This window comes from Macrobrachium rosenbergii, chromosome 7 (genome assembly GCF_040412425.1).
Source record: "Macrobrachium rosenbergii isolate ZJJX-2024 chromosome 7, ASM4041242v1, whole genome shotgun sequence".
NCBI lineage: Eukaryota > Metazoa > Arthropoda > Malacostraca > Decapoda > Palaemonidae > Macrobrachium > Macrobrachium rosenbergii.
This window is the reverse complement of record NC_089747.1, coordinates 2,860,001-2,881,576: the sequence shown is the minus strand read 5'-3', so window position 1 is coordinate 2,881,576 and position 21,576 is coordinate 2,860,001. Positions and strand designations below refer to the sequence as shown.

The window sequence follows — 21,576 nt, the reverse complement described above, 5'->3', positions numbered from 1 at the left end:
CTTGGGGGAGAGTCCTGGGGTTCCTCTGGGGGAGTACTGGGGGTTTTGTGGAGATTTTCCTCCGGGGTCCTGGGGGAATCCTAGGGATTCGTGGTGGAGTTCTTCAGAAGGTCCAAATGGGGTATCCACCAGAAGTCCTGGGGTGGGAGAGTTCCCCCGGGGTTCCTTTGGGAGTCGTCCAAAGGAGGTATCCTCCGGAGGCGTGTCCTGGATGTGGGAGGGGGGGGGATCAACCCCTCACATTGTTTATAGAGTGCAGACGATCGCCTGCCTTCCGCAACAGATGGTCGTTGTGATGCAAAGTTGCAGAAACCCATTAGCGTCTTCGACGGCTTGGTGCGTCGGCGGCACTGTGGCCACAAACACACACAAACGCACACAAACACACACACAAGAGCTTTGGATGGATGCGCGCGCATGCTTTTGTATGTATGATAATACTCCCTCTGTTTATTTACATAAATATGTTTCGTAATTGTCCTCTTAGTAATGCTTATTAGTGCTATACGCCTGGCTGAGTCGATGCGTATGCTTACAGTTTATGCATAAATAAACTGTCCAGAATGTGTATGCTCTCTAAATTGTACTGCAGCATGCATATAATAATAATAATAATAATAATAATAATAATAATAATAATAATAATAATAATAATAATAATAATAATAATAATAATACTTTACGACAGTCAAATGGTAATAATCAGAATGAAGATTTTTAACTGAGAATCTATTTTTTAAAACAGCTTAAATTTATTCCATAAATATTTATAACTTGTGGATATATATATATATATATATATATATATATATATATATATATATATATATATATATATATATATATATGTGTGTGTATATATATATGTATATATATATATATATATATATATATATATATATATATATATTTATATATATATATATATATATATATATATATATATATATATATATAAAGAGAGAGAGAGAGAGAGAGAGAGAGAGAGAGAGAGAATCCATTTAGTTATTTCAGTCACAAGAAATTAACAACGATCTGTGAGTGGAACACGGTAGCCTCACATATGCAAATGACCTCTCCATGACCTCCTGGGAGGCTTGGGGAGGGGCGAGGAGGTGTCCCTCCTCCTCTTCTTCCTCCTCCTCCTCTACCCCTAGAGAAATGTATGCAGCGCAGGCCTGTCAATAAACAACATTCACTCTTGCGTGGATAAGCGGATGCGAGATTAATTCTGTCCTGCAACTTCACAATTTTCGTCAATTGAGTGTCTTGTCAGTAATCGATGATGCATGCTGATTCTCAGTCCGCAGGCTCCAGCCGCCGCTGTTGCGTTATGCATGAGGTTCGATGACTAACGACCTCGGTGATAATTTGCGAGAGATGGATGATTTCTTCATTGGACTCGGAACGCCGGAGGTTGGGGGATAATTTGACGGTGGGTGTGGTGAAACATGTAGTAAACATGTTGGCAAATAGTCGCATACATATCACAAACATGTTGGCAAATAGTTGCATACATATCACAAACTAGTTGAATATAAGTTAGCCGGACATATCGCAAACTAGTTGAATACTAGTTAGCTGGAGATTTGGTGATATTTTAGGGTGGCTGCCGTCAAACATACCATAAACATGTTGGCAAATAGTCGCATACATATCACAAACTAGTGGAACACAAGTTAGCCGGAGCTTTGGTGATATTTTAGGGTGAGTGAGGTGAAACATGCCATTAACATGTTGGCAAATAGTCGCATACATATCACAAACTAGTTGAATACTAGTTAGCAAGAGATTTGGTGATGGTTTAGGGTGGGTGCTGTGAAATATGTCGTAAACATATTGGCAACTTGTTGCATACATATCACAAGCTGGTTGCTTCATTTTGCAAATGAAGCACTGTGTTACCACTACCAGTTAGTCACTGACTTGCATTCAGCCTGTTTGTGAAAATCACTAACACATTGAAAACAAGGCAACTTATCTCATTCATGTCACCAACAAGTTATAAACAGGTCAGTAACCGTTAGTGAAGAACGAATCTTTGGCAAAAGCTAGATAACCATATGAAGCATAGGTTACAAGTACCAAAGATCCTGTTTGTGAAAATCACAAGCGGGTTGAACACAAATCAAGTTGTTAATAATCGTAACAAAGCCTTCATTATATTATCCATCGATTGCCCAAGATTTGTTTTCCACTTCTGGTCAAGAAGTGGAGAACAAATCTTTGACTTGTTTTCAACTTGTTGGTGGTATGTATGTATGCGACAAGTTGCCGACGAGCGTTTCTGACACGTTTTACTGTGACGTGCAGAATCCGACTCGAAGGGTCCAAGATTTGTTTTCAACTTTTTGGTGATGTGTATGCGACAAGTTGCCGACGAGCGTCGGCAATTTAGATTAAAATTTCTCCATGTAGCCCCAGGTCTGAAGAAGATAAGAAGATAAAGAGGTGCTGAGGAAAGATTTTAAAATTTCCCAGACCGAAAGATCACGAAAGATTTCACTCCCCAGTTGCGACAATCCATAATACCCTCGATCGCCTGCAACTAGAAACAGACTCAGGCACGCGATTCTAAATATACACACATTCAGAGAAACACGTCAGGGTTATTCTCCTTCTACTTCTCCTTCTTCTCCTCCTCCTCCTCCTCCTCCTCCTCCTCCTCCTCCTTCTTCTTCTACTTCTACTGCTGCTGTTGCTTCTTCTTCTTCTTCTTCTTCTTCTTCTTCTTCTTCAATGCTTCTTCTTATTCCACTGCTTCTTCTTCTTCTTCTTCTTCTTCTGCTGCTGCTGCTGCTGCTGGTTCTACTTCTTCTTCTTCTTCTTCTTCCACTGCTTCTTCTCCTTCTACTTCTTCTTCTTATCCTCCTTCTTCTGCTTTCTCTTCTTTCTCTTCTTCTTTTCTTCTTCTTCTTCTATTTCTTCTTCTTCTGGTTCTCCTGGTTCTTCTTCTTCTTCTTCTGCACCTTCGCAAAGTATAATGCTTCGTGAAGAAAGAGGAGAGAGAGAGAGAGAGAGAGAGAGAGAGAGAGAGAGAGCAACTTCGATATTCTCTCGAAGCTGCATTGCATCACACACACACACACGCCCAGACATCGAGAGCGTCTTCGGAAAAGTGTCGGGTTGTCGAAAAAGCCATGTGCTGTTCTTTTGCAATTCGTAATGACAAGTTGGCGACGCCGGTGACAAAACACACCGACACACGAGGGTTCTATGACCTGGGCAGAGAGTAATTAAGACATCACGACGGCCTATAATAATAATAAAATAAAAAGAAAATAAAAGAAGGTCATTGGCTCATCAATCGTCTTTGGTCTTTTCCGGTGCTAAGTTGTATAGCATGCTTTCCACTACTTGCTTTCTATTTGCTTTCTCCTTGCTTTTGGCCCTGTAGCTTTCGGACAGCGTGAGAGAGAGAGAGAGAGAGAGAGAGAGAGAGAGAGAGAGAGAGAGAGAGAGAGAATCAATACAACCAATCATCTCATTTCACGAGGTTTCTGTAACTGAGAAACATTACGAAATGCTTCACTTGTTTTTTTTTTTTTTTTAACTAATCAGAACCTTCGCTGGACTCTGTCACCGACCGGATGGTCAGTTTATTTTTTTTCTTATCTATTTGCGTAGACATTTTACTCATATCCTTTCTTCTGTCTTCTTCTTTTTCTTCTTCTTCTTCTTCTTCTTCTTCTTCTTCTTCTTCTTCTTCTTCTCCTCCTCCTCTTCCTCCTCCTCCTTCTTCTTCTTCTTTTCCTCCTCCTCCTTCTTCTTCTTCTTCTTCACTGTAACCGCTACTTCCACTGACCCCCGGTCGAATTTGACCTGTTGGACTATGCGCTGTCAATCACGACATCATTTACTTCATGAGACGCCGGACTTTGCGGATAATGGGAACACGAGGATCTTTGCGAAATCCTCACAGGAATCCTTACAAGAATCCTTGCGAAATCCTTCTAGACTCGTGATCGACCTCGAGGCTCGAACTTCGAACTCGCGGGGAGCCGTTGCAAGGAATTGCACAAGACTATAATATCTCTTCCTGGTGTCGAGGACCAGCCTGGGAAATATTGAAACATTCTTCTTCTTCTTCTTCTTCTTCTGCAATTCGTCACGCCCTCTTATGAGGCTATTCCATCGGGCCTTGGTGAAGGGGGTACGGGGTCAAGCTAAACAGCAGACGCGCACGCCTTCATCCGAGGGCGCATATACGTTTCCTGTGGGACTCCTGACGCGGAGGAGGGTCCTTTTTCCAGCTAATCGATTGCGCGACTATACTGCTCGGTAGGTCGAGGGGCCGATTTTGGTCTAAATTTCATAACTGGATGTCTGCCTGTTTGTTTTTCTTACAGTTAAAAGTATTTATATATAATTAGGGACGTCTGCGAGGAAATGTGTAAATGGCAGCTTGCGAGAATTCTGTTTTTATTCGAAGGCCGTTTCGCCATATTGCTATTTTGAAAGGGTAGGTGTGAGAAGTACCATAGTAATAGTGAGGTGGCATAGGATTGGAAAAATAAAGTTGAGTGAACTGTACACTATAGTGGACCCTCACTATGATCATTCACTGTACATATAGATTGGAAAAATAAACTTGAGTGAGTTCTACGCTGTACAGTGGGCTCACTGACTGTACTCATTCACTGTACATATGGACTTGAAAAATTAACTTGGGTGAGTTGTGCACTATAGTGGACCGTCACTTTACTCATTCACTATACACATAGACTGAAAAACAAACTTGAGCAGGTTGTACGCTGTACAGAGGGGTCTCACTGTACTCATTCACTGTAACCATTGAAAAATAAACTTGAGTGGGTTGTACACTGTACAATGGGCTCTCACTGTACTCATTCACTATACACATAGGCTGAAAAAATAAACTTGAGTGAGTTGTACACTGTACAGTGGGCTCTCACTGTACTCATTCACTGTACACATAGACTGAAAAATAAACGAAACTAAGTTGTTCACTGTAGTGGGCTCTCACTGTACTCATTCACTATACACATAGACTGACAAAATAATCTTGAGTGAACTGTACACTATAGTGGACCCTCACTATGACCATTCACTATACATATAGACTGAAAAAATAAACTTGGGTGAATTGTACACTGTACAGTGGGGTCTCACTGTACTCATTCACTATACACAGACTGACAAAATAAACTTGAGTGAATTGTACACTGTACAATGGACTCTCACTGTACTCATTCACTATACACATAGACTGAAAAAATAAACTTGAGTGAGTTGTTCACTGTACAGTGGGCTCTCACTGTACTCATTCACTATACACATAGACTGAAAAAATAAACGAAACTAAGTTGTTCACCATAGTGGGCTCTCATTATAATCATTCACTCTCCATATAGATAAAACATTAATCATATTTCTGCTAAATAGTTATTAATTTCGTTCGATCTATTCAAAGTTACTGAGAATATCAAGAGACTTTCTGTTAAATTGTGTTAAAATTATATTCACTCATGTCATGAGTGTCAATCCGTAAATCATACAATTTTGTTCATTATTCGTCATACAAGTACAGTTCCATTAATTATACTTAGTCGTTCTATGAGAGAAAATATGTTAATTATACTTATTTGCACTAAGAGCGTAAATCTGTTAATTATACATGTAAATTTTTTTGTGCAAATCAGTTAATTGTCCTCATTCGTTCTGTGAGTGCAAATCCGTTAATTGAACTTATTCACTCTATGAGTGCGAACCCGTTAACTGTACTTATTCGCTCTATGAGTGCAAATCCGTTGATTGTACTGATTCGTTTTATGAGTGCAAATCCATTAAATATAATTAGTAGTTGTATGAGCGCAAATCCGGTAACTGCATTCACTCGTAATGAGTGCAAATCCGTTAATCATACTTATTCATTCTGCAAGTGTAAATCTGTTAATTTTACTTATTCGTTCTGAGAGTGCAAATCCGTTAATTGTACTTATTCGTTCTGTGAGTGCAAATCCGTTAATTTTACTTATTCGTTCTGAGAGTGCAAATCTGTTAATTTTATTTAGTCGTTTTAAGAGTGCAAATCCGTTAACTGTACTTATTCATTCTGTGAGTGCAAATCCGTTAATTTTACTTATTCGTTCTAAGAGTGCAAATCCGTTAATTTTACTTATACGCTCTAAGAATGCAAATCCGTTAAGTATACTTACTCATTCTGCAATTGTAAATCTGTTAAGTTTACTTATTCGTTCTGAGAGTGCAAATCCGTTAATTATACATTAATCTATGGGTGCAAATAGGTTAATTATACACTGATCTATGAGTGAAACTACGTTAATTATACTTATTCGTTCTGTGAGTGCAAATCCGTTCATCTTACTTTTTCGTTCCAAGAGTGAAAATCTGTAATTATAAAATTAATCTATGAGTGCAAATCCGCTAATTTTACTTAGTCGTCATATGTTTAAAAATCTGTTAATTATACTTATTCGGTTAATAAGGAGCAGTTATGAAGCTGAGAAATTTCTCAAAAGGTTTGTCCAAATTAGTTTATCATAATTTCCTGGTGTATTAGAATCATGCCATATTCTGGGTTTATTACTTGTGGACTTTTGGCAAATTTTACACAAAGGATCCATTTCCCATACTACAGCAACTTCGAGGCCACGATGCTTTTGTTCATTTGTTAAAATGCTTTTAAAGTGAATTTATTTTATCTGAAAACTCTGATTTTGCAATATATTTTTTCTAGACTTTGATCAGCTGCTCTTTGAGGCATAAGTGCAATAGCTATAGTACATTAACCTTTAGGACGGCTCCTCTTGAAAATGAGGAAAATAAGTCCCCTCTCTCTTTCAAAAGGTAAAGGCGTAATTAAAATAGTAAATAGACCTTTAGGACGGCTCCTCTTGAAAGGTAAACAAATTAAGTCCTGCCTTCTTCATAAAACATAAGTGCAATAAATATAAGACATCAACCTTTAGGACGGCTCCTCTGAAGAGGCGTATAATAGTCCTACCTCCCTCATAAAGCATAAACCTTTAGGACGGCTCTTTTTCAAAGGTAAAAAAAATAAGGCCTGTCTCCTTTATAAACAGGTGGTTATCTACAGACACCAGTCCTGTCTACAGAAAACCCGTCTCTAAACGACATAGGCAGCGTCGTCGGGTCGGAATCAATTACAGAGTGGGCGCAGGTTATTGCGCCCTGTCACTTCTGGCCTACCCATAATGCAGCCTGTGTGGCCAAGGTGGTCGTCTCGCTGTCTTGACCTGCGCGCGCCTGCGCGGTGTGAGGTGGTCTCCTCGGGCCTCGAGAATCCATAGGCCGATGGTAGAACAGTTTTACAAACACCCCACGCCCAGTTTTAATGCCCTGTTAGCGATCTACATAAAAATGTCGGGATATTCGTCACAGCCTGCGGGCGTGAGGTTTGTGTGTATCCTAAATACCGACTGTAATTGGTTGGTACAGTTTTTATCCTTCTTCTTGAATTTCCGAGGATAATTTATGGTCCAGGAAACGCTCCTTGTCGGGTGCTGTGACGTAATACGAGCCGATTACCTGTTTCTTTTTAGTCTCGTGGACGATTTATGTTGGTTCTGTTTTGTACAGGTGTTTATGTGTTTGTTTACTTAAGGTTTTGTTGTTAATTGTTGTGTTAATATGTTAAAGGTTGTGTTAGTTTACAATAATACTTATTTTTTTATTTATATTCGAATCAAATGGTTGTTCTATTGTGTGAGCGCCGTTTGAACAAGTTCTATATGAATAGTTGTTTCTTTTGAATAATAATAATAATAATAATAATAATAATAATAATAATAATAATAATAATAATAATAATAATAATAATAATCCCAGTCATTAGATGGGGTTGACCTAAGGTCAATCTAACTTCACATTGTACGATTCACTGGTAGTTCACATAGTCATGGTCCTACCACCAATATAATAATTCTAATTACTTTCTTGAAAAGAGAGAGAGAGAGAGAGAGAGAGAGAGGGAAACAACAAAAATAAAAAAATCTTTTTTGCGTCAATTTACGTTTAAAGGAATCAAAAGGGTTTTCTATTCCCATCACAATACGCTATCTTTACAACAAAGAGAGAGAGAGAGAGAGAGAGAGAGAGGTACTCATCTGCAACACTCATACAGAACACTTCATTACGCCCCGTAATATTATCATGTCAGTGATTTGTGTTGAAAAGGATCCCATCACCGGCGTCTTTGATCGGAAATCAGACGCTGTCTCTAGGCCGATATCACGCGATATTTACACGGGATATCCTTCAGGATGATTACCCGAATTGCCAGGGGGCGCCTTGTCCCTCGTCTCCATTGTTCCTCCCATAGACACGACGTGTCAGGATCTCCCACGGGCGTCCTGTCTTAAAGGCGCCGCCCGTGTCCCTACTCTCCTATTGGCCGTGACAGATGAAGTCTGTATTTATGAGTCTAGGGGTGGTCTCTGTGTCAGCTCTCCGAACTCATCTTTGCTGCCAGTTCGAACCGCCTCCTGCCTGCCTGCCTCTCTCCTTTCCAGAGGGTCTCTCTCTCTCTCTCTCTCTCTCTCTCTCTCTCTCTCTCTCTCTCTCTCAAGGCAAAACCACCGGGTACTCGCGGTACAGACTGAATCCAATCCTGCTTCAATCTAGACCTATAGCATTCGCTTTTTGTGTTTCACTTGAATGAGTCGCTTATCTGATTAATCCCGCGAGAACAAGAAGAAAAAAGAAGGTAACTATGTCTATAAAACTCTTAAAAGACCTTCTCGGTACTAGATCATGAGCGACTGTTATGTAAATAGGATTACATTACACTACATCTCATCTAACATGCAAACAAGTTCTGAGTTGGCGTCCCTCGGTAACCGGCGGCGTAGGGTCTTTCATGTGCCGACCACTTACTCCTTCTTCTTCTTCTTCTTCTTCTCCTTCTAAACACTGTTTGCAATCATCCTTGAAAACCCCGATGATTTATCGGACGGCGCAAAGGCGGAGCCGAAATGCCGCCCGCGAACAGAACCGCTTATGATTTCGGTGTCTTTAGGAACTCCTCCAAAATGCCGGGCAATTATCAGATCTCTCTCCGGTGTTTAGCGGCCGAGAAAATCACTAAGTTGGCAATAGAGCCCCGTCGCTGTGTTAACAGCCTCCCTTAAACCCTTTAATCCAGGATGCAGCAGTTTGCAGCTTTCGTAGAGGTGGGGGTAGGGGTTGGGGACCAAAGCTCACACCCCAATTACGATTTTCGGCGGTTGGACGCTCAAAGGACGGAGATCTTGAGAGTCATACGAAGATGAGAATTAGCGTCCTGACTAATCGGTCTAGTAAGAATATGGTACAACAGTTTTCTTTGAAGGGGATCGGGGTGCCAAAGCCCTCCAAATTATGATTTTCGGCAGGTGGACGCTCAAAGAACAGAGATCTCCAGCACAGAGAGCAAGAGTTGTAAAAAAGATAAGAATTAGTATCTTGACTTATCGGTCTAGAAAAAAATCAGGTGTTTTGATTCCAGCTTTCATTGACGGGAGAGGGCCAAAACTCACACCCCAATTACGATTTTTGGCAGGTGGATTCTAAAAGGACAGAGATCTCCAGCACAGTTCGCTAGAATTATACAAAGACGATTACTAGCATCCTGACTTATCGGTCTAGAAAGAATGATCGGCCTAGAGAGAATCAGGTTTTCCTCCGAAGCATTTCGCGCTCGAGAAAGAATCATCAGGCCTTTGATTTTAGTGGGGCGTTAGACTCCTGAAAGAGGAATAATTCCTATGTGAAGAGATGAGCTGGCTGCGTTCGAAGCATGTCATTTTAGGCCGTTGAAGCCTTCCGCCCTCTCCAATTGAGAACCCGCGCGCCATGCTCCGAGTGCGCCCCTTGGAAGTCGTTAAAGAAAATCACCATTTCGAGCGTCTCACTCAAAGGGGGGGATTCTCTCTCGTCGTAAAAATTAAGCTCGTACATTCATCAGGGTCGTAACAATTACCATCGTTCACTTAATTACTCACGGGGACCCCCCAGGGTGACCTCCTGAGAAGGAAGAAGTGGTATACCTATCTACCTGCTGCCGGTGGGCGATAATATAAATGAAGGACCCGCGGTGTTTCCCTTTCCGAATTGATTCATTACCCCGAGGTTGATTTCACACTTCGTTTTAATATTTTACTTACATTTTTATTTGTTTATTTATTTTGTTTATTAATTTATCTGTTTTTATAATAATTGATCTGCTTTTTCAGTATTTCCAGTTTTATTAGTTTTCTGTTAAAGAAAACTATTGTCTGTCCGTCCGCACTTTTTTCTGTCCGCACTTTTTCTGTCCGCCCTCAGATCTTAAAAACTACTGAGGCTAGAGGGCTGCAAATTGATATGTCGATCATCCACCCTCCAGTCATCAAAGATACCAAATTACAGCCCTCTAGCTTCGGTAATTTTTATTTTATTTAAGGTTAAAGTTAGACATGAACTTGCGTCTGGCACCGCTATAGGTGCCAACAACACAGGCCACCACAGGGCCGTTGCTCAAAGTTTCTTGGGCCGTGGCTGAAAATTTCATACAGAATTATACACTGTACAGAAAACTCGATTGCGCACTGTGGGCTTATTCCATATGAATAGGGCTCATCTTCTGAATAATAATAATAATAATAATAATAATAATAATAATAATAATAATAATAATAATAATAATACGTGGTTCTATATGTACGTTAATATGTGTATGCGCATTCATGCTAGAATATATATGTGTGTACATATATAAAACTGGGACACGCATCTAGATATGTATGTATGTATGTATGTAAGCACGTATGCATGTTTTCATACATGAATGGGTCAGTTATTGCAAAAAGATACTTTTTCAGGTTATTTAATCAATTTATCAGTCATTAAATGAAACGCGTGAATTCCTTGCGCATGCGCTCAGCCACACACACACACATATACATACATACATACATACATATATATATATATATATATATATATATATATATATATATATATATATATATACATATATATATATATAAGTACATACATGCATACATATTTTTTTTAGGAATCATGCAATAAAAAAGATTGCTTCTTACATGACCCAATCTCCATTAAATACACGAGTGCATTTAGCTTTTAGAAGCGGTTATTTACCAATGACCTACCGAGAGACAAGGTCACTACAGTAAATATATACCTGCTCTGTGTGGTAAGCTCTGTAAAGCTCTGCAACAGCCAATAGTCATGTAACCCTACGAACTTTAAGTAAGTTCGTGTTGCTAATGTAATACTTAAGGACTTGTAAGTATTCGCAGAAAGGAAGTTTTATGTTGCTGACGGTTTAATGTGATCCCAAGAGCGTCGTTTTTCTGGTGCTCTTCTGTGTAAGGAATGGAATGGAATATAGGGTTTAGGCCAAAGGCCAAGCACTGGGACCTATGAGGTCATTCCTCTTAACTTCCATTCACTGTGTCAAGTCAACTCTCACCTTGCAGTTTTCTGACCCTATGCTCCTTTTTGGGCGTTTCAGGCAACTTACTCGATGCTCCAAGTAAACAAGTTAAAAATATGCGCCGAGGTTTCTTCGGCGCAATCGAGTTTTCTGTACAGCATATAATGCCGTTTGAAACTCTCAGCTATGAGCGGACAGCGCTCAGTTGCTCCCCAGATGCGGTCAAGTGAAAGTGCGTCGGTGACGCCTCCGGAAGCGCTGCCAGATGCACGAGCAACGGCTAACCTTAACTTTAAATAAAATAAAAACGGCTAGAGGGCTGCAATTTGGTATGTTTGATGATTGGAGGGTGGGTGATCGACATACCAATTTGCAGCCCTCTAGCCTCAGTGGTTTTTGAGATCTGAGGGCGGACAGAAAAAGTGCGGACGGACGGACAAATAGCCATCTCCATAATAGTTTTCTTTTACAGAAAACTAACCAGATATAGTTTTTGAATGATATCACAGCACAGTGTGGTGGTCCTAAGTTCGAACCCTGATCAAGGCTTTGATATATTCCATTGGCAATACTAACTTACTGTTCTTGTGAGCTAGGGAAGACTGTCTGGAGGAGGACATAGGTCTACCTGCAGAACTAGCAGGATTACTCTAAAATGCATGTGTGGATTTTGACGAAAATTCGACCAAAGGTGGATCTCGTCACTGATAACAAATGATTAGATTTTCAAAGGAATCCTGTTCTGAATAATGAAAATTTTTTGGTAGTGGAGGTTGGGTGAACTTACTTAGCCTTGGGGGCCGTTTGTGGCCTCCAAAATGTCTTGTTGTTCCTTGATTCATTAGTGTTTGTTTATTGACAACTTATTTTGTAGACTATATTCTCACAGTAACATCCAAATTAACCCTTTATCGAGATTTACTTGAATGGATCAGCTGACGTGAGATTTATCTCTCTAACCGTGAGAGATAATTCGCAAACGACTTATCTCTCTCCAGTTCCAGGAACTGGTGATAAATGACGAGGAGATAAGAGTAAAAGATAAGATCTGAAGTGTGTTTGTTTGAAAGTACACAGGTACTATCATCTCTTCAGTAGGTTAGGTAACAGCGTTGCTATACAGTTTTTAACAATTTACTCTCTCTCTCTCTCTCTCTCTCTCTCTCTCTCTCTCTCTCTCTCTCTCTCTCTCTCTCTCTCTCTAAATAAATAAATAAATAAATAAATAAATAAATAAATAAATGAATAAATAAATAAATAAATAAATATTCCGTGAGTCACTGGAAAAATTGAGGTTATAAAATTTTACTATTTCCTGTCGTCTAGTTTATAGATATATATATATATATTTGACCTACAAACCAGAAGTGGGACATTTAACCTAATTTCCATTCATATTTGGTTAACTGATTTACATAATTTCCTTTCAGATTAGGTTAACGGATTTATCTAATTTCCATGCAGATTAGGTTACTTTATAATTTCAAATTTCTTAGAATAATTATTAAGGGATCTGTCTAATTTCCATACAAATTAGGTTGATAGTTTATTTTCATAATTCGTGGAATAATTATTTGTTTGTGCTAAGCAGATAATGTAAGATTCTGCTTCACAAACTCTAAATTATCTCAAGGCTTTTTACCTGACAGGCAAGAACCATCATATTTCCCTTGATGAATATCATTTAAAATCATCTATCTAACGCGAGAGGAAGCTGAAATAATCTATTGAAAAGTGGAAAAACACCGTGAGGACATTTTTTTGTCCATTTTTTTTTTATCTCCCAAGTCCCTCCCAACCATTAGATTACCCTGGACGTCTGCTGCAGTCTCCATAGACGATGACACCGGGCCATCCTTTTGTAAATCAGTCCAGAGGTGTTTGTAAGCTAAGGAAAGGTTTATCATGTCATTATCGGCGTAATCTCTCTCGGTTCGTCACGCTGGAAGGCGCAACCCAGCTCGTGTGTGGGCCTCTATGCGTCTGGGAGGGCTGGAAGGTAGTTGGGTGGCTGGGGGGAACCTGGTGTTTGGAGTCTGGGAGGGCTGGAAGGTGGCTGGGTGGCTGGGAGGTCCTGGAACCTGGAGCCTGGAGTCTGGGAGGGCTGGAAGGTAGGTGGCTGGCTGGGGGTCCTGGAACATGGAGTCTGGAGTTTGGGAGGGCTGGAAGGTAGGTGGCTGGCTGGGGGTCCTGGAACATGGATTCTGGAGTTTGGGAGGGCTGGGAGGTAGGTGGGTGGCTTGGGGGCCTGAAACCTGGAACCAGGAGTCTAGGAGGGCTGGAGGGTAGTTGGGTGGCAGGGAGGCCCTGGAACTTAGAACCTGGAGCCTGGGAGGGCTGGAAGGTAGGTGGGTGGGTGACTTGGGGCCCCTGGAACCTGGAGCCTGGAACCCGGGGATCCACTGGAAGAGCATCCTGGAAAAGCCTGCTGTAAGGGTTGAGTGTAGAACGATGCGGTTAATGGCGAGTTTGTTTGTAGTGGATGGGATTCCGCAAGGGTTATTGTAGGGGGTATCCTGTAGAGGAGGTATACCGTAGAGGGGGAAGGGGTGACGCCTACCACTATCTGCGACAGGACCACCCACCACCCCCGCAAATGGCACCTGACGAAGACTTGTGACCGAAACTGAGAGTTTTTATCTCGATACAAAGCCTCTATGCTTTAGAAGCCCAGATCCTTGACAGCCTAAGCTATCCTATGAGCAGGCCTACGGATTATATATCCACCAGTGACTGAAAACGCTAAAGGATCTCTTATCAGACGATCCCATGCGATCCTGAGCGATCGCGGTATCATCTGTCAAGTGTCCAACTGACCAGAAGTAATTGCCTTGTTAGCGGGTGGTACCTGCTTCTGCTACCTCCACCTCCTCTCCAGGAGGGACTGTGGCGTTATATATATATATATATGGGCCTCTAATCCTCACGCAGGACCCGTGAAAGGCGAGGAGCATGATTAGATTTTCCACACGTCCTTAAGGACTCCTCAAGGAGTCCTTGTGTCCTTGTGTCCTTGAAATGAAGGGGAGACGGGTACTTGATGTTTCAGTCAACATAATAATTTCAATTTCACTTTAGCGTGATATTCACGCTACGATAATCCGATTAGTGATTTGGATTAAGCGTGTAACTAGGGGAGCGATAACCCTCTCGCTAATTATGATATCGCGCTGGCATAAGGCTCCGTTAATCTGTCATTATCAAATGACTGAATTAAAAAATTTTTTTAACTAATCAGTCAAAAACGTGACGTCATAACTGCCGTTATGCAACTTAACATAAAGCGATATTGATCATTCTTATCTGTTTCTTATCTATCTGACATGAACATTGAACACCACGTTGGCTACAGTACCTTATCAGTCAAAGACTCTGAACACGAAGGTGTGTGAACAGATGTTAGCAATACGCGAGTATAAAATGTATTATACATTTTGCTCGAATTTATTTATACATCCATTTCCTGTGACTCATGCGAATTCTCGACATCAGGAACCGATGACTACGAGGAAAAATGGCTCCTTTTTCAAGTTTCCTGTTTCTCCTTGTTTCCTCCTCCTCCTCCTCCTCCTCCTTTTCCTCCTCCTCCTCCTCCTCCTCCTTTTCCTCCTCCTCCTCCTCCTCCTCCTATTTTCCTCCTCCTCCTTTTCCTCCTCCTCCTTTCATCCTCTCTTCCTCCTCCTCCTCCTCCTCCCTTTTACCCTCTCTTCTTCTTCTTCCCTTCCTCTTCCTTCTTCTTCCTCCTCTCTTCCTCCTCCTCCTCCTCCTCCTCCTCCCCTCCTCCTCCTCCTCCTCCTCCTCCTCCTTTTACCCTCTCTTCTTCTTCTTCCCTCTCTTCTTCTTCCTCTTCCTCTTCCTCCTTTTCATCCTCCTCCTCTTCCACCTCCTCCTTTTCCTCCTCCTCCTCCTCTTCCTCCTCCTCCCATCCTCCTCCTCTCCTCCTCCTCCTTCTCTTCCTCCTCCTTCTCTTCCTCCTCCTCCTCTTCCCCATCCTCCTCTACCTCTTCCTCCTCCTCCTCCTCTTCCTCTTCTTCTTCTTTCTATTCTTCCTCCCCTTCCTCTTCTTCCTTCGCCTTCTCTTCTTCCTCCTCCTCCTCTTCCTCCTCCTACTCCTCCTTCTCCTCCTCCCCATCATCATCATCACCACCTTCACCACCCCTAAAACCTTGCTACGCAAAGGGCCCTCTGTGAAGTTCCGCCTCTCGTGATTTCCCTGTGCTTTAACTTACACGAATCTCCACTTATCTCCAGCCTCCCGCCCCATAGATCTCGATAGCTGTCATCCATGTAGGTCTAGTTCTCTCAGCTCCTCCGGTGGCCACGGGAGGAGGCCAGTTGACACTATCGCGCGCTGTTCTTCCCTTGGGCGGTGCAAAGGACGTGTCTGAGTAGAGTCTACTTTGTCGTAGTCAGTGACCTGAATTCATTATTTGTTACCCGATATCTTTAAGGTATGAAGGAACATTGATGACCAAGATTTCATTTAAATTAAATGCATTTAGGTCCTTGAATCAGGGAAACATTATAAATAACTGAACGTATTTCATTATTCCTAAGATTTAAATATTATAAATACTCACTGGTCTTCGGAATCAGTGAGAAATTACGGACTTGTAAAAAGGAAAAATAATCTAAAGAATATCTAACATTTTAATTAGCCATCTTTAGATGTGCTTAGTACTTGTAACGAGAGAGAGAGAGAGAGAGAGAGAGAGAGAGAGAGAGAGAGAGAGAGAGAGAGAATAATTAATACTTTACCTCATCTTTTTTAGAACTGACTAGTACTTGCAGTGACGGTGAGAGAGAGAGAGAGAGAGAGAGAGAGAGAGAGAGAGAGAGAGAGAGAGAGAGAGAGAGAGAGAGAGTCGCTACAGCGTACAATTTATGAATTATTATAATTTGTTTTAATAATAATAATAATAATAATAATAATAATAATAATAATATAATAATAATATAACAAGTCACAAACGTAAATAAAATGATTGCCTTTGATAAGAAGAAAATGGTAAGAGCAAATCATGAATATTTATCACCATTTTTCTGTATCGTTCATTATCTTATCATTTCTTATCGTTTCATTTTGACAAACTGACAAATGAGAAATGACAGACTTAGTTTCTTCAGGCTAAAAAAAAAAAAAGCTGTTGTTTACATTATAGCTAAATACAATGACAAGTATAATGATATGATGATAAAGGTCTCTCCCTGGTCTTCAACATGGGAGCCAGGTATACCTGCAATTAAGAGACGTCTACCTGTATTTCCAGGTAGATGGCAGTAGCATAATTGTCACAGGTAGATGATTTAAGGAAAAGTAGATCTTATGAGAATATTTTACCTTCAGTAAGCATTTAGGAGTAAGAACTGTTTATCTTACCTAGGTACCTGCAATTAGGCAACGTCTACCTGTATTTTCAGGTAGATGACAGTAGCATAATGGCTGCAGGTAGAGAATATAAGGAAAAAGTAGAATTTATGAGAATATTCTACTTTCAATAAGCATTTAGTCGCAAGAAATGTAATCATAATCAAAATTAAAATTGCAAAGATGAATTACGTTGATAATCCGTGAATTATTTTTTAATTTAATTGAGTCATTTAGTTATATATATATATATATATATATATATATATATATATATATATATATATATATATATATATATATATATATATACATATATTCCTGAGATTCGGAAAAAGGTATCAAAATAAAATAAATATCAAAATTGAAATGAAAAATATCTATAAACTGACCAAAATTTTTCTGTATAATCATAATCTAAATTAATTATCTTGGTAATTCGAGAATTATTTTTCATATACCTGAGTCATTTAGGTATCATATATATATTCCTAGGAGAGCTGTTAATCAGCTCAGTGGTCTGGTAAAACTAAGCTATACTTATTCCTGTGATTTGGAAAAAAGTATCAAAATAGTATAGATTTTAAAAATGAAGAAGAAAATAGTTATAAAATATTGAAAAGTGAGAAAATTAATGTCCAATCCTCCCCACTTAACAAGAAGGTGCATCTCATTAGCATATATTAATTACCCTGACAAAAACGTTTGCATGAGATATATAACAAGTAAAAAATGCGCCGAAGTTTCTTCGGCGCTATCGAGTTTTCTGTACAGCGTATAATCAAGGCCATAGAAAATAGATCTATCTTTCGGTGGTCTAGGTATAATGCTATATGAGCCGCAGCCCATGAAACTTTAACCACGGGGCGGGGGTGGCCTGTCCTATATCGTTGCCAGATGCACGATTATGGCTAACTTTAACCTTAAATAAAATAAAAACTACTAAGGCTAGAGGGCTGCAATTTGGTATGTTAGATGACTGGAGGGTGGATGATCAACATATCAATTTGCAGCCCTCTAGCCTCAGTAGTTTTTAAGATCTGAGGGCGGACAGAAAAAGCTCGAACGGACAGACAAAACAGGCGCAGTAGTTTTCTGTACAGAAAACTAAAAACTCTCATAAAACAAAACGAAAAATATTGATTAACCAAACAAAACGTTTGGTCGAAACAACTGCATAAATCACCTGATCAATGAACGCATCATTGGGTAGAAAACTAAAGGAGCCTGGTGTAGCCCACCTCGTTAAACGAACGAGAACCTATATTTGATGTTCTCACCAACTCACTATATACATAAGTGAGCGACAAAGCACCTTCGGTTACCCAGAGATTAAGAGGGGCGTGTGTATATGTCTCCCGCCACTACAGGCACCCAGGGTGGTCCTCGGGAAAGGCGGGAGGTCCTTCGGACCTACACCGGAGGAGAGCTTCCTTGTGTGGTCACACTTCAGGCTTGCCCTTTTTCTCTCTCTCTCTCTCTCTCTCTCTCTCTCTCTCTCTCTCTCTCTCTCTCTCTCAGTACTATAGATGAGGACACACCACGCAGTTCACACAAGGCGGAAAAATAATAGCGACAACGCTTCAGGGTGCCTCTCTCTCTCTCTCTCTCTCTCTCTCTCTCTCTCTCTCTCTCTCTCTCTCTCTCTCAGTACTTTATAGGGGAGGACACACCATGCGGCTCACACGTAGGAAAATTATCGCGACAATGCTTCACGCTCTCTCTCTCTCTCTCTCTCTCTCTCTCTCTCTCTCACCAACAATTTTAAGAATAATTCATATTACCTTCTTTTTCCTTGACACTTGTAAGGATTTTGAAGTCATGCAATGTGGGTTCAGGCGAATATAATAATAATAATAATAATAATAATGATAATAATAATAATAATAATAATAATAATAATAATAATAATTTCTTTCAAGTGAGCATAATATTCTTTGGAAGCTTAAATTTCGAGTCAGTGACCCCTGAGTAATAATAATAATAATAATAATAATAATAATAATAATAATAATAATAATAATTTATTTCAGTGAGTCAGTGACCCTGAATAATAATAATAATAATAATAATAATAATAATAATAATAATAATAATAATAATAATAATAATAATAATAATAATAATAATTCTTTAATAATAATAATAATAATAATAATAATATTAATAATAATAATAATAATACATATATTTTGCCTAACTGATTCAACCCACATCCTGAATATGGATCCTAGTTTCCTTTGTAAAATCCTCGTCCTCTTTCTCTCCTCCACCTGAATCCTACCTTCCTGTCGTTCCTGAACTCAGCGGCGCCTTCAGGAAGCGAGCGCCCTTCTGCCGCGACCTCTTTGAGTCACAAGCAATAAAAAAAAAAAAGGACGCGACTTTCAAATATTTCGGAAACGGCGCCCGTTGCCGTCGTGTGTCCGATTGGGCAACCATAAGGCAACTACAATTAGGGGTGATTCATCTCTCTCTCTCTCTCTCTCTCTCTCTCTCTCTCTCTCTCAGGTCCTAAATACATGGAAGTGTCCCGTTTCTAATCTTGAGAAACTAAATTTTCTTAAATTAAATAAAATCTGTCTGTCTGTCTGTCTGTCTGTCTCTCTCTCTCTCTCTCTCTCTCTTAAAAAAAAAAGATATATATAAGTCCTCTGCTGTTGCCTTCGTACTGTGTTCGATTGGGCAACTACAGGCAACTACAATTAAAGGTGATTCATTCCTCCCTTTCGTTCGGAGACGCAGAACTCTCTCTCTCTCTCTCTCTCTCTCTCTCTCTCTCTCTCTCTCTCTCTCTCAGGTCCTAAATACCTGGAAGTGTCCCATTTCTAATCTTGATAGACTAAATTTTCTTAAATAAAATCTCTCTCTCTCTCTCTCTCTCTCTCTCTCTCTCTCTCTCTCTCTCTCTCTCTCTCTCTAAAATAAAAAAAATATTTATATATAAAACGTCCAAGCAGGGACTGTCCACTATAATTTGTACGATACCATTTCCATCCCACAGGAAAACACAAAGGCATGACATCACTGGTTGCAAGTTTCCGGCTTTGCAGAAGACTTCGGCTTTTCATGAATCGGCAGGACAAGTGTCAGTTTCATACGAAATGTCTCGGTTGATAAATTTCTGGATTTATCGATTTGGGGGAGGAAACTTTGAGTAAATACTCGTATAAATCGTCCGCTATTTGCCTCTCCAACTGACTGGAAAACAATGTCTTTCGCGATAGTTAAATCGTTCTATATTTGCCTCTCGAACAGAATGGAAAACGATCTCTCTTTGCGATTGTTAAATTGTTGTAGTTTTCTGTAAAAGAAAACTATAGTGCCGGCTTTGTCTGTCCGCCCGAACTTTATGCTGTCCGCACTTTTTTCTGTCCGCACTTTTTCTGTCCGCCCTCAGATCTTAAAAACCACTGAGGCTAGAGAGCTGCAAATTGGTATGTTGGTCATCCACCCTCCAATCATCAAACATACCAATTTGCAGCCCTCTTGCCTCAGTAGTTTTCAAGATCTGAGGGCAAACAGAAAAAGTGTGGACGGACAGACAAAGCCGGCACAATAGTTTACGTTTACAGAAAACTAAAAAAATGAATAGCTAGTCATATAAAGCGAAAGAAACGAGAATATTTAGATTGTTGTTTTAAGCGGATCATCATCATTAACAATCTCCTTTAGTAATGAATAACTCGCTTATTCACCTCCGGGTGCGATGACCGAAGTTATTGTGACTCCAGACTGCAGGAATGAATAGATGTTTGAAGAGCAGGAAATAACATCTAGTTTCCTGTAAAATACTTTCAAGTTTCTGTTACTTCTAATAATAATACATTGTCTCAACTTCCTGCCATTTGGGAAATGCAAATTAGGCCAGCCCAAAGTATCAGCAATAATACTGCCCTAAAATGGAAGACTGTGGTATGTGCAAAAATACAGAACTGAGAAAAATGGTAGATACTGCAGTTTTCCCTTGCCTTACTACCGATTTTACAGATACTGCAAATGGGGCCCCCTATATACTCGTGGAAAGCACTGAAGATTCATTCTGAAACTACAGTAACTTGTGTATTAGTGTTTCACGAGCCCAGTAGGTGGCATATCTCAATTTCGAAAATTTTGCAGATACTCTCAATTTCAGATGCTGCAATGGGAATTTTTGGAAAGCATTGAAAATCATTCTGCAGTAACTTTTCCAGTTTTAGAGCCCAGTGGTGGTATATCTCAGAAAATTTTGCAAATACTGCAGTTTTCCATTTTAGAGAATGGCTTGCAGAATGGCTTTAGATTTGCCTGAAGGCTTTTATCCAATCTAAAATCTTGTAGCCAATTTAAAGACCTAGAGCCAGTCTAAAGATTTCAACCGATCTAAGGACCTGTGACCAATCCAAAAATTAAACTTCAAACACCAGAATCAAAACCAATCTAAAGACTTGAAAAAAGTCTAATCTAATGTCAGGACTTTTAACCAATCAAGGGAACTCAAACCAATCTGAGGACCTGCCACCAATGTAAGGACTTAAAACCAATCTAAAACTTACCAATTTAAGGATTCGTAACCAATCTAAGGACCAATCCAAAGGCTTAAACCAATTAAAGATGTACAACCAATTAAAGGAACATAAACCAATTTAAGGACTTAAAACCAACCTAAATCCGTAACTAATTTATAGATTTGTAACCAGTCCAAGAGCTTAAACCAATCAAAAGATTAACAGCAAATCTAAGGACCTAAAACCAATCTAGAATCATTAACCAATCCGAAAACCAATCGTCTTCAGAGAGA

The 21,576-nt window shown here is 39.9% G+C and overlaps 1 protein-coding gene across 1 annotated transcript in view; it reads right to left on the bottom strand.

Annotated features, from left to right (window-relative positions):
* LOC136839938 (uncharacterized) overlaps positions 1-21,576 on the bottom strand; it is a 45,264-nt gene that overhangs the window by 7,198 nt on the left and 16,490 nt on the right. Inside the window, exon 3 of the mRNA XM_067106211.1 lies at positions 3,637-3,822. Coding sequence (XP_066962312.1) covers positions 3,637-3,822 — 186 coding nt within the window. The remainder of the gene's footprint in view (positions 1-3,636; positions 3,823-21,576) is intronic.